General features: G+C 41.4%; 1 protein-coding gene across 1 annotated transcript; it reads left to right on the forward strand.

Moving 5' to 3' along the window:
• Positions 1-11,132: 11,132 nt before the first annotated feature.
• On the forward strand, positions 11,133-12,080 carry LOC132654016 (vomeronasal type-1 receptor 54-like). The gene has a single exon (XM_060383318.1). The coding sequence runs from the start codon at positions 11,133-11,135 to the stop codon at positions 12,078-12,080; it is 948 nt and encodes a 315-aa protein (XP_060239301.1).
• The last annotated feature ends 1,440 nt before the right edge of the window (positions 12,081-13,520 follow it).

Raw genomic sequence — 13,520 nt, forward strand, 5'->3', positions numbered from 1 at the left:
ACTCAGAACCATGGGAAGTCAGGGGAGGCCCAGGAGTCCTCAACCCAGAATAGAAGTATCACAGTGAATAAAAACTTTTTGAAATAAGTCTAAGGAGCAACGAGAGAAAAGTTAGTGTTGGGGATTGGTCTGGAGCTGTGTACTCTGATGCTAATTGTTGACTCCCAAGATCTGGTTACTGCACAGATGAGAGCACATTCTCATCTACAACAGTCCTTGTGTAAAATTGCCTAAGGAATTATTCTTGTTTAAACAATAAAAGGTCGACACACATGGGCAGGCTAAGATGCGTGGCTAAAGTTCTAGGGTTTTGAAGACAGGAAGACCATGGGAAGGAGAGGAGAGAGAGGAAGAATAAGAGAAGTAAGGAAGCAGAGAGCCACCATGGGTGAGTGTGGAAAGAAGCACGTGGCGGGGAGGATGGAGGAAGCTGCCTAATGAAGAATGAGCAAGTCGAGAGGGGTGGAGCCAAGATGGCGACTAGCACACACAGTATCTGAGCTGTGGAAGAGCTAAACGTCTGAGTTGGTGAGTGGAAGGACCTCTACCCAGGAAAAAAATGGTGAGGATTTCTAAACAACAGGGAACATCACAGGAGGTGAAAACTTTGGTCTCGGGTCACCTGGGGACTTGTTTGGGGAAGGTGAGAAATGATACTTTGATCTCCCAGCACTCCCCTCCCCCAGACCTCCCTCCTCCTTGGCACAGAGGCACAGTGGACTCATCTTTCTCAGTGCAAACCCAACTGCCTGGGGTCTGCAGCTGCTGAGGCGGAGCTCCAAGCCCTTTAGGGGCAAATGCCAGCAGTACCCGTTCCGGAGTCCCAGATTTGCTGGGTGGCTGCAACATCCTCCTAGGGCCCAAGTCTGCTAGACACCATACTAGCTCCGCAGGATCGCTATCACTGATGGTACGCCCGCCCATACCACAGTGTCAGAGATTATGCTATATACTCATCAAAATCAGACAGAAACCCCATACAAGCTAGGCACACCAGGCGCTGGGCCTCCCAAGCTTGGAGAGCACAATGAAGAGACCCCAGGACTTCTCAGAAAGCATCTGGACTAGCAACCCAGTCTCCAGTTACAGTGGAGCTTCCTGGCAGCAGAGCAGCACTGAGATGGCAGGGCACAGCAGCCCTCCAGTTTAAGACTAACCAGGGCCAAACCAGAGAACAGAGAGCCTGGTTACCCCAATTCCCACTGATGTGACCACCTTGATATCTCCAGCTGCAGCAAGACCTCATAGACTGGCAGTGACAGCAGCACAGAGCTGGAGGTGCATATCAAAGAAGCAGGGCCAAACCAGAGAAAAGAGAGCCCGAATACCCCGATCTCTGCCAAGTGACCTGCCTGTAAGTGAGTGCACCCTTGAGAATCTGCAGATCCCCAGATCCTGGGACCTTCTAAAACAGAAGCCAGGCATCGAACCCCCTCTCACCCATATACCCACTTTGGGAAACAGAGGGACACTTGGGACATTGAAGTTCCTGCTCTGTGGGTCTAATTGAGGAGTTAAGGCAGTTAATGCCAGAAATTGCACTGAGATCATCACTAGCGCCTGCGACATATAGAGTGCAGAGCCCCTCCCACACACTCAAGGGTTCAACATCAGTCATCACTCTGTCTCTCGAGACACATGTCCACGCACACTTACACACACACACACACACACGAGCACGCACACGTGCACACACCTGCATTTGCCACGTTTGCGCCTGCGTACTTTTCTCCCACAGGTACAGCTAGTCCTCAGCACACACTGAGGACACAGGACCTCTCTCAGCTTCCTGAAGAACTCTCCAGATGACAGAGAGAGACAGTACCAGTCTGATCTGCAGAATCCAAAAACAAACAGGGAAGGTGTCAGAAAAGCCAATATCCAGGGGTAGGCGAAAGAACACTTCCAACATAAATCAGGACATCATGACTTCACCAGCAAACCCCAAAATTGATGGATACTACAATTCATCAGAAGCACAGGATAATGATTTCAAAGCCATGCTTACCCAATTATTTGAGGCTCAAAAGGAGGAAACTTTCAAAGAGTTGGCCAGTCAATTGGAGGTAAAGAAAGAAGGAATAGACAAAATCCTTAAAGAAACACAGGCAAACATAGCCAAACAAATAGAGGTACAAGTAGAGATAAAATTAGTGGCATATAAAAAGGAAATGAACAAAGAAATAGAGACCATCGTAGAGAGACAGGAATCCAAATTCAAACAGATGAAAAAATGATACAAGGCATGAAAACAGAATTAGAATCAGTAAAGAAAACACAAACTGAGAAAACCCTTGAGCTGGAGAACTTGGAGAAAAGATGAGGAACCACAAAAGTAAGCATCACCAACAGAATACAAAAGATGGAAGGAAGAATCTCTGGAGCTAAAGACACACTTGCAGAAATTGATATTTTTCTCATAGAAAAAGTAAAATCAGAAAAGTTCCAATCACAAAATATCCAAGAAATCAAGGACGCTATGAAAAGACAAAATCTAAGAATAATAGGAACTGATGAAAAAGAAGACTCCAGGCTCCAAGGTCCAGAAAATATTTTCAAGAAAATCATAGAAGAAAATTTTCCCAACTTAAAGAAAGAGATGTCCATAAATATACAAGAGGCCTACAGAACACCAAATAGACTAGACCAGAAAAGAAACACATCATGTCACATCATAGTCAAAACACTAAATCTACAGAACAAAGAAAAGATATTAAAAGCAGCAAGGGAAAAAGGCCAAGTAACATATGAAGATAGACCTATCAGAATCACACCGGACTTCTCATCAGAAACTATGAAAGCCAGAAGGGTCTGGGCAAGTGTGATGGAGACTCTAAGAGATCACAAATGTCAACCCAGACTACTATACCCTCAAAGCTTTCAATCAACATAGATGGAGAAAACAAAATATTCCATGACAAAACTAAATTTATGCAATATCTACACAGCAAACCAACCCTACAGAAGATACAAGAAGAAAAACTCCAATCCAACGAAAACAACTTCACCCAAGAAAACAGGGCATACCGATAATATCCCAACAAAAATGAAAAGAAAACAACCAATGAAACAGGGTAAGATCACCGACTCCATTACAAAAGGAACTAAATGCATTGGTCACTATTATCTACCAATATCAATGGACTCAACTTGCCAATAAAAAGACACAGGCTAACAGTATGGTTGCGGAAACAGGATCCAACATTCTGTTGCATCCAAGAAACACACCTTTGCAATAAAGATAAACCCTATCTCAGAGTAAAGGGCTGGAAAAACGTTTTTCAAGCAAATGGTTCCAGAAAACAAGCTGGAGTAGCCATCCTAATATCTAATAAAATAGACTTTTATCCAAAGTTAATCAAAAAAGACAAGGAGGGCCACTGTATTCTCATCAAAGAAAAAATCCACCAAGAGAACATCACAATATTGAATATCTATGCCCCAAATACAAGAGCACCTACATTCGTCAATGAAACATTATTAAAGCTTAAATCATACATTGATCCTAATACCTTAATAGTTAGAGTCTTCAACACCCCACTCTCATCAAGGGACAGATCAACTAGACAGACAACAAATAGGGAAATAAGAGCACTCACAGAATCCCTAAATCAAATGGACCTAATAGACGTCTACAGATTTTTTCACCCAAACTCAAAAGAGTACACCTTCTTTTCAGCACCTCATGGAACCTTCTCCAAAATAGACCATATAGTGGGTCACAAAGCAAGCCTCAACAGATACAAAAGGATTGAAATAATCCCTTGTATACTATCTGACCACCATGGACTAAAGCTGGACATCAACAACAACAGAAACAACAAAAAGCCGACATGAACATGGAAACTGAACAACTTACTACTCAATGAGAGCTGGGTTAAGGAAGAAATAAAGAAAGAAATTAAAGTCTTCCTAGAATTCAATGAAAATGAAGACACAACATACCCAAATTTATGGGACACATTGAAAGCAGTGCTCAGAGGAAAATTTATAGCACTAAGTGCCTGCAAGAAGGAATTCGTAACATCACATACAAACAAATTAATGGCCCAACTGAAAACACTAGGAAAAAAAGAAGCAGATACACCCAGGAGGAGCAGACGGCTGGAAATAATCAAACTCAGGGCTGAAATCAATCCATTAGAAACAAATAAACTATTCAAAGAATCAATGAAACAAGAAGCTAGTTCTTTGAGAAAATCAACAAGATAGACAAACCCTTAGCCAAACTTACTAAAAAGCAGAGAGAAACTATCTAAATCAGCAAAATTAGAAATGAAAATGGGGACATAACTACAGACACTGAGGAAATCCAAACAATTATTAGGTCATACTACAAAAGCCTATATGCCACAAAATTTGAAAATCTAAATGAATGGATAATTTTCTCGACAGATTCCCTCTACCAAAATTAAGTCAAGATCAGGTAGAAAGACTGAATAGCCCTATATATCCCAAGGAAATTGAAGCAGTCATTAACAGTTTCCTGTCCAAAAAAAGCCCTGGGCCAGATGGCTTCAGCGCAGAATTCTACAAGACCTTCAAAGAAGTGCTAACACCAATCCTCCTCAAACTAGTCCACAAAATAGAAACAGAAGGAACACTACCAAACTCATTCTATGAGGCCACAGTCACCTTGCTATCTAAACCACACAAAGATCCAACAAAAAAGGGAACTTCAGACTTATCTCTCTTATGAACATTGATGCAAAAATACTCAATAAAATACTTGCAAACTGAATCCAAGAACACATCAAAGATATCATCCAACACAACCAAGTAGAATTCATCCCAGGCATGCAAGGGTGGTTCAACATACGGAAATCCATCAATGTAATCCATCACATAAACAAACTGAAGGAGAAAAGCCACATGATCATCTCCTTAGATGCCGAAAAAGCATTTGACAAAGTCCAACACCCATTCATGTTTAAAGTCTTGGAGAGATCAGGGATACAAGGCACATACCTAAAGATAGTAAAGGCAATATACAGCGAGCCTATATCCAACATTAAACTCAATGGAGAGAAACTTAAATCAATCCCACTGAAATCAGGGACAAGACAAGGCTGCCCATTGTCTCCATATCTCTTCAACATAGTACTTGAAGTCCTAGCCAGAGTAATAAGACAACTGAAGGAGATCAAGGGGATACAAACCCGAAAGGAAGAGGTCAAAGTGTCACTATTTGCAGATGAGATGATAGTATACATGAGCGACCCCGAAAACTCTACCAGAGAATCCTTCAGCAGATAAACATCGTCAGCAAAGTGGCAGGATACAAAATCAACTCAAAAAACTCAGAAGCCCTCCTGTATACCAAAGAGAAAAAGGCTGAGAAAGAAATTAGGGAAACAACACCCTTCACAATAGCCACTGATAACATAAAGTATCTAGGTGTAACTCTAATCAAGCAAGTGAAAGACCTGTTTGAGAAAAACTTCGAGTCTCTGAAGAAAAAAATTGAAGAAGATATCAGAAGATGGAAAGATCTCCCGTGCTCATGGATTGTTAGGATTAACATTGTGAAAATGACCATCCTGCCAAAAGCAATCTACAGATTCAATGCAATTCCCATCAAAATACCAACTCAATTCTTTTCAGACCTTGAAAAAAAGATTGTCAGCTTCATATGGAGAAACAAAAAACCCAGAATCTCCAAAATGATCCTGTACAACAACAGATCATCTGGAGGTATCTCCATCCCCGATCTCAAGCTGTACTACAGGGCAACAGTAATAAAAACTGCATGGTATTGGCATAGAAACAGAAAGGATAGATGGAACCGCATAGAAGACCCAGAAATAAACCCACACACCTATGAATACTCCATATTTGACAAAGAAGCCAAATCCATCCAGTGGAGAAAAGACAGCATCTCCATCAAATGGTGCTAGACCAACTGGATATCTACATGCAGAAAAATGAAAATAGATCCATATTTATCACCCCACACAAAACTAAAGTTGAAGTAGATCAAGGACCTCAACATAAAACCAGATACTCTAAATCAGTTGGGAAAAAAGTGGGGAACAGCCTAGAACTCATTGGGACAGGAGACAACTTCCTGAACAGAACACCAACAGCACAGGCTCTAAGAGCAACAATCAATAAATGGGACCTCATGAAACTGAAAAGCTTCTGTAAATCAAAAGACACTGTCATCAAAACAAAACGACTGCCTACAGATTGGGAAAGAATCTTCACCAACCCTTTATCTGACAGAGGGCTAATATCCAGTATATATAAAGAACTAAAGAAGCAGAAAAGCAATAAACCAAGTAATCCAATTAAAAAATGGGGAAAGGAGCTAAACAGAATTTTCGAAAGAGGAACATCGATTGGCAGAGAAACACTTAAAGAAATGCTCAACCTCATTAGCCATTAGGGAAATGCAAATCAAAATAACCCTGAGATTTCACCTTACACCCATGAGAATGGCCAAGATCAAAAACTCAAGTGACAAAACATGCTGGAAAAGTTGTGGAGAAAGGGAAACCCTCCTCCACTGCTGGTGGGAATGTAACCTTGTACAACCACTTTAGAAATCCATCTGGTGTTTTCTCAGACAAATAGGAATAGCCCTTCCTCAAAATCCAGCCGTACCACTCCTAGGCATATATCCAAAAGAGGCTCAAGTACACAATAAGGACATTTGCTCAACCATGTTTGTAGCAGCTTTATTTGTAATAGCCAGAATCTGGAAACAACCCAGATGTCCATCAATGGAGGAATAGATACAGAAATTGTGGTATTTTTACACAATGGAATACTATTCAGCAATCAAAAGGAGGAAATCATGAAATTTGCAGGCAAATGGTGGAATCTAGAAAAGATCATTCTGAGTGAAGTATCCCAGAAGGAGAAAGACAAACATGGCATATACTCGGTTATATAGACCTACAAGATATGATAAACATAATGAAAACTACACACCTAAAGAAGATAATCAAGAAAGCAGACACGGGCGAAGATGATCAATCCTCATTTAGAAAGACAATTGGGATGTGCATTGAACGGATAACAGGGGTTTACCGCAAAAGGCATCTGAAAGACTCTATCTAGCAGTGTTTCAAAGCAGAGACTAAGACTCACAACCAAACCTTCGGCAGAGTGCTGGGAATCCTATGAAAGAAGGGGAGTTAGTATGATATGGAAAGGATAGGAGCTCTACAAGGACCAAATATATCCAGTTACAGGGTCTTTTCTGAGACTGACTCTCAACCAAGGACCATCTATGGATATAACCTACAACTTCTGCTCGGATGTGGCCCGTGGTAGCTCAGTAACCAAGTAGTTTTCCAAAGTAAGGGTAACAAGGACTATTTCTAACAGGATCTCAAAAGCAGGCTCTTTGACCTCCCCACACCCCCAGGGAAGGAGCAGTCCTGTTAGGCCCCAGAGGAGGACTTTGCAGCCAGCCCTGAAGATACCTGATAAAACAGGGTCAAATGAAGGGGGAGGAGGTCCTCTCCTATCAGTGGACTTGGAAAGGGGCAGGGAGGAGACCAGGGAGGGAGTGTGGGGTTGGGGAGGGAATGAGGGAGTGGGATACAGCTGGGATACAGAGTTAATAAAATGTAACCAATAAGAAAAATAAAATTAAAAATAAAAGTATGAGCAAGTCATTATGGATTATGGATGGGAGGTAGCCTGGGATGGGGCTGTGAGGAAAAGGTAGTTTAGAGGGTAAATATCTGCCTGTCCTGGGTGAAATAGGACTGTTATAAAATCTATCAGGTGTCTGTGTCTTTTATTGATTGTGATACAGGTCAGGTGTACTGCCGTGATAATTATAGGGACAATAATAAACATTATTAGACCGTACAGTTAAAATAACAGCAACAAGTTAGGCCTGTCATAAACTTTCTGATCCCTTTCTCAGGTCTGGCAAGGGGACTCAAAGTGTGTGCTCAGCCCTCCCCAGATGGTTGTTATCCAGGACAGAGTGAGTGAGAACAACAGGCAGGGAAGATCCCCCCTGGGAACCACATTTCCATGCTCCCCTACAGGAACCTGTCACCTTCCACAAACAGTAAAATTGCAGGCTGTAGAGATGCATTAAATTCTCCCTCAGCCTAAGCTGTTCAGGATCTCCTCAGGCCACAGTCCTCCCCTGCTATGTCCATCTGGGTAAGTGCTCTGCACCCAGGGCAGAATCAGAAGGTGGTAGGGACCCAGGCAGTCTGTGGGAGGAGGAGCCCTGGGCTACTGGGCTGTGGGAAGTTTTCAGCATGTGCAGAGGAGACACTGAGCTCTGACACCCCTCAGCACAGGGGACTGTGCTCTGCATGGACAACAAGAATACTTTTCCTCCTGGGATATTTCCTGCAACTCCTAATATTAGTTAATTTTTTTTTTGGAAACATCATTGTTTCATATTTACATTTTGTTTTAATTAAGCAACTCACAGTGAAGAACTACATGAATTATCCTTATATGTAGAATATTTTAGTGATTTAATTTGTGTACCTATTATAAAAATTGATGTTTTTAATTTCATATCTTCATTAAATCCTTTTACTTTTGTTATATTCTTAACTGAAACAAAACTATTTGTGATGTAAGTCACTCTGTATTTTGAGTAATTAAAAGTAATTCCAGTGTGTTTGGAAGGAAATCTCCTTACTGTATCACTATCTAGTAGAGAACATCGCCTACTCAGTTTCAGGAATTTCACGCAAATGCTCTTGGCTCGTGGTACACTACACAGTAAAACACATCCTCTGAGAGGACGTCCTTGAGGAGGCGCTGGAATGCTAGAAATTTTATACACAGTGGATAGATGGCAGTTTCCCCTGCTGTTGCCTAAAGAGCCAAGATCCAAACCCCAAGAGCTTGAGAGGAACAAAAGTAAAAAGCCTGAGAGCACAGGGGACTGTGTTCTGCATGGGCAACAAGAATAGTTTTCCTCTTAGGATGTTTCCTAAAACTCCTGAAAGTTGGCTCCTCCATTTTCTCCTTCTCTTCTTGCCTATTCCGTTTTGTTTCTGACATCTGATGAAATTGACATTGGGTAATCAAACGGATCTATTATATAAAGAGCATGGTAATGCAATGGGAATCACTCAGTAAAATGTATTTACAACTCTGGTGGTACATAGAACTCAGCATATTAATCTTGTAGAAGTTTCACCTTTCCTAATGACTCTTTGCCATTCTATTTTAGAAAATCTCAATTTAAATTTTTTAGGTTATTTTGTTATGTGTGTTACACTTTTTGGGTGTTTGTTTTGTTTGATTTTGCTGTGTCTATAAATTTGTATTGCATACATGCCTGCTGCCTGAGGACCTCAGGAGGTTTTGGAACCCCTGGACCTAGAGATGCAGATGGTTTTGAGCTGCCATGGGAGAGGTGAGAACTGTACCTGGGGCCTCTGTCAAAGCAGCAGGTTCTCTCCACACCAAGCACCTATGTTTACAGTCTTTAACTGGCCATCCACCTTAGCTCTCATTTTTTAAAGTTACTTTTCATCTTACGTATTTTGTGGAATGGGGTAGGGTGTGTATGTCACAGGACACATCTCGGGGTCAGAGGACCACTCTTTGGAATTGGTTCTTCCATTCTAGAATGTAACTCATCATGACTGGAGGGCAGCACTTCTGAACACTGAGGCTCCCTCATTTCTCCTGCTCTGAGCATTTACTTAGCTGGTGCATCGGGTTTTGTAACTCAGGCACTTTTGCTTTCCCCTCATATCTCACATTACATATAAAATGAAAGCATCTTACACCCTTGATATTCAAATGATAATTATTTCTTTACTATTTGACTTCATTTTTATATTATTGCATAATTTAGGATTATGATACTTGAATTAAACTAAATACTTGCATTGCATGAGAAAGAACTTTCAAGAAGACCCTTCATCAAATCTTCTGATGTATATCTGAGGCTTTGGTCACCTGAGTCTGAGAAGCATCACTGCTTCCTCAAGGAGGTATGAAATCCTACACACCTGTGCAGCCCATCATTTAGGATGAGTTGGATAATTCTTCTTTCATTAAAACCTCACAGTGGGAATGGCCCTCAATCTATTGTAATTATAATTCTTAATAATTGTTTGATTTCAAATGTGGAAAGAGACAAAACTTAGAACACATTTTTGGCAGCTTCTGATAACTGATCACTTCTCATGTAGGATTTTGTTCTGCTGTGACATCAAAACATATTTCAGATGCAGTTACAATGTGAGATTCACAAAGAAGGCCTAAATGGCTACCAGGATGCTTTGGAAAGGATTGCTTGGGTAGTCTATTGTGTTCATACATACTATTCTCTGTTTGGGGCTGCGAGAAACCAAACAGATGTTTTTAAAACTGTATTAACTATCCCAAGTCACAAACATAAGGAACCTTCATGAGAATAAAGCCAGCAGCCTACACTTCCAAAGAGTTCGCCCTGTGCAGGGAACACCATGCTTGGTATGTAGACTTCATCTCCTTACAAATCTCCCTGACACAGTCACACAGATGTCATATGTTCTAACGATGTAACTCAGCCCCAGACTGCTCAGGGTCACACACAGGATATGGCAGGAGTGAGTATGATGTAAAGAAGTCTGGATTCAGAGTTTCCACTCCTAAGGCTCCCTGTAGATCCACATGAAGAGCACAAAGTCTGACGTAAATGAGCAGAAGAAAGAGACTGGAATAAAATGACTCTGGGTCTGTTTAAGACAAGGGCACAGCTTCATCTGAGGACCTTATTTCTACTTTCTTGCAATCATCATTGAACTTCACCAAAACCTGCAGAGCTGCTCTGTGTCTGGCAATCAACATGATGCAGATGAAAGACAAGTAAGACATTGCTTTTGCCTCAGGAAACCTCAAATAGGAAACAGTAGGAAAAGAAATATTTTCTTGACACATGACAATTGTAATGTGGGAGAAAGCTTCTATCTGGATGGGGCACATAAGTGTCGGAACAATGGAGAGAGTGGGCATCCCTTCTGGGCACTTTGAGATGAAGGCAATCTTAAGGGGTATAAGGCAGAGCTGTGAAATAAACATCTTTCTAAGGAGAGTGGAGCTGCCATTGTCTGCAGCTGATGAGCAAGGCTAGACTGGTGTTAAGGAATCTTCTTGCTGTTCTCCCCTCACAGTTGCTACCTGCTTCTTTCAGTCTTAAAATGAACAAAATCAACAAACTGTCAGGTAACACCATGGTAAGAAACACCATTTATGCTGGAGCTGGGATTGGGCTCTCAGGCAACAGCTTCCTTCTTCTCTTCCACATCCTCATGTTTATTCCTGGGCAGAGGCCCAGACTCACTGATCTTCCCATCAGTCTCTTGGCCCTAATCCACATACTGATGCTGCTAGTCGTGAGTTTAGTAACTACAGACATTTTTATGCCAGGGAAGAGATGGAGTGATTCCACATGCAAATTTGTTATGTTCTTGTACAGGTCTTTTAGGAGCCTCTCTTGTTTTGCCACTAGCCTGCTCAGCATTCTCCAGGCCATCACCCTCAGTCCCAGCAGTTTCCGTCTAGCAAAATTCAAATATAAATCTCCACACCACATGCTAGGTTGCCTTCTTTTCCTGAGTATCTTTTATTCATCCATTAGCATTCCCCTTATAACATACATAACTGCAACGCCTAATCTGACCTCACCTTGTTTTACATGCCTCAGTCAATCTTGCTGTGCTGTGCCCATGAGCTACTCTGTCCATCACACATTTTTTATATTGTTGACCTCCAGGGATGTCATCTTTGTAGGTCTTATGACCCTCTCCAGTGGGTACATGGTGACTTTCCTATGCAGACATAAGAACCAGTCCCAGCTTCTCCACAGTGCCAGCCTTTCCCTCAGACCATCTGCAGAACAAAGAGCCACACGGACCATCCTGTGCCTCATGAATTTCTTTATGGTTATGTACACCTTGGACAGCGTCATCTCCTACCTAAGAAGTATAGATGATGATCTGATTTTGTTTTGTGTCCATATTCTCACAGCCCATGGTGATGCCACAGCCAGCCCTTTTTTGGTTCTCAGTACTGAAAAGCACATAACTAACATTTTTAGATCCATGTATGGCAGGATGGTAAACATCATATTACTCAGGTATAGGTAAGATTCCTTAAGATGAGCCAGTACACTGGCATTAGAGCTATGAATTGTAATGTAGTTTACATGAGCCTCAGTTTAAATGAAATTACAGAGTTGTCTTTTTGTTGTTGTTAAACCTATTTCTTATGAGATGTGTGGATGCTGTGTGGATGCTACACATAAAAGACAAACCACATGTCAGATACATAAGTCTTTTGTACTTCCCAGTGTGTCTTTTGGGGAGACATAAAGTGACTCTCTTGTTAGGGTCTGGATTATCCACAGCAATTTATAATACGTGACAACTTATGATAGTCTTCATTTATTCAAATCCCTCAGCTATCTCTGTTTTGCCAAACGAGGTTTGTAAATAGTTATTATTATAATTATCAAGTATCCAGAAATGTTCAAATCACTTAGCATACACACACACACACACACACACTCAGAGTGAGAGACAGAGACACAGAGAGACAGAGACAAAGACAGACATAGAATCTATGTATAAAACGCAGTCCTGATGATGGATAAACAGAGTTCAGCTTTTCTGCACTGGACTGTTATTCCAGCTTTAAAAGAGGAGATTCTGCACATGGTCCCACACAGATTGGCATGAAGCAACTGTACTGACTGCAATGAGAGTCTAGGCAGAACGAATTCTGTGTGGACTACTTGGATCAGGAAGAGCTTGGAAGCTTTCTAGGAGTGGAAACAAAAGCAGACTCTCATCCTCAGCTGAGGAGAGATGGCCATGGGCGACGTGCTGGGTGGAGGCAGATTGTAAAAATGTAATCAATGAAAGCAGTATGCTGAAGATGGGAAATTCTTGTGTTGTGTGTGCTTTACCATAATAAAAATGTGTTCAGTTACCTTAACCAAGCAATGAAGTATATTTTCCCTGAAATAATAAAGTGAAAAATGAGGATGGAGAGATGGTTCAGGAGTTAAGAACACTGGCTGTCCTTGCAGAGGACCAAAGTTCAATTCCCAGCCTCTAGATGAAGGCTCACAACTGTTAGTAACTCCAGTTCAAGAGGATCTCATGGTTTCTGATCCTGCAGGCACCAGGCATGCATTCATGCACACAAAATAAAAATAAATAAAACTACTAAAGCAAAATACAATTTTAAAAATGAAAACAATTGTCAAAATATGATTTTTCAAATTTTAAAACATGACAGATTTTCTTGAACAATGAGGGTTTTCTCAGAGTCCTCATCTTTTTAAAAATTCTTTATTCATTACACTTTATTTATTTTGTATCCCCCCATGTGGGTCCTTCCCTCCTCCTTTCCCAATCCCCATAGTCCTCATCTTAATCTCAGGTCCTCAGAGCAAGCAGAGAAGTCCACCTGTAAGACCTGGAGTCTCACTGCTCAGGATCTCAGGATCTCGCCTTTCCCAGGAACTCTCACAGACCACAGCTCGATGCCAAAGCAAGAGGTTTTATTGCTATCGAGATAGG

This window comes from Meriones unguiculatus, chromosome 5, assembly GCF_030254825.1.
Source record: "Meriones unguiculatus strain TT.TT164.6M chromosome 5, Bangor_MerUng_6.1, whole genome shotgun sequence".
Classification (NCBI taxonomy): domain Eukaryota; kingdom Metazoa; phylum Chordata; class Mammalia; order Rodentia; family Muridae; genus Meriones; species Meriones unguiculatus.

What these genes read in the sequence shown, in the direction of transcription:
- LOC132654016 (XM_060383318.1), top strand. Translation starts at nt 11,133, where the DNA reads ATGAACAAAATCAACAAACTGTCAGGTAACACCATGGTAAGAAACACC.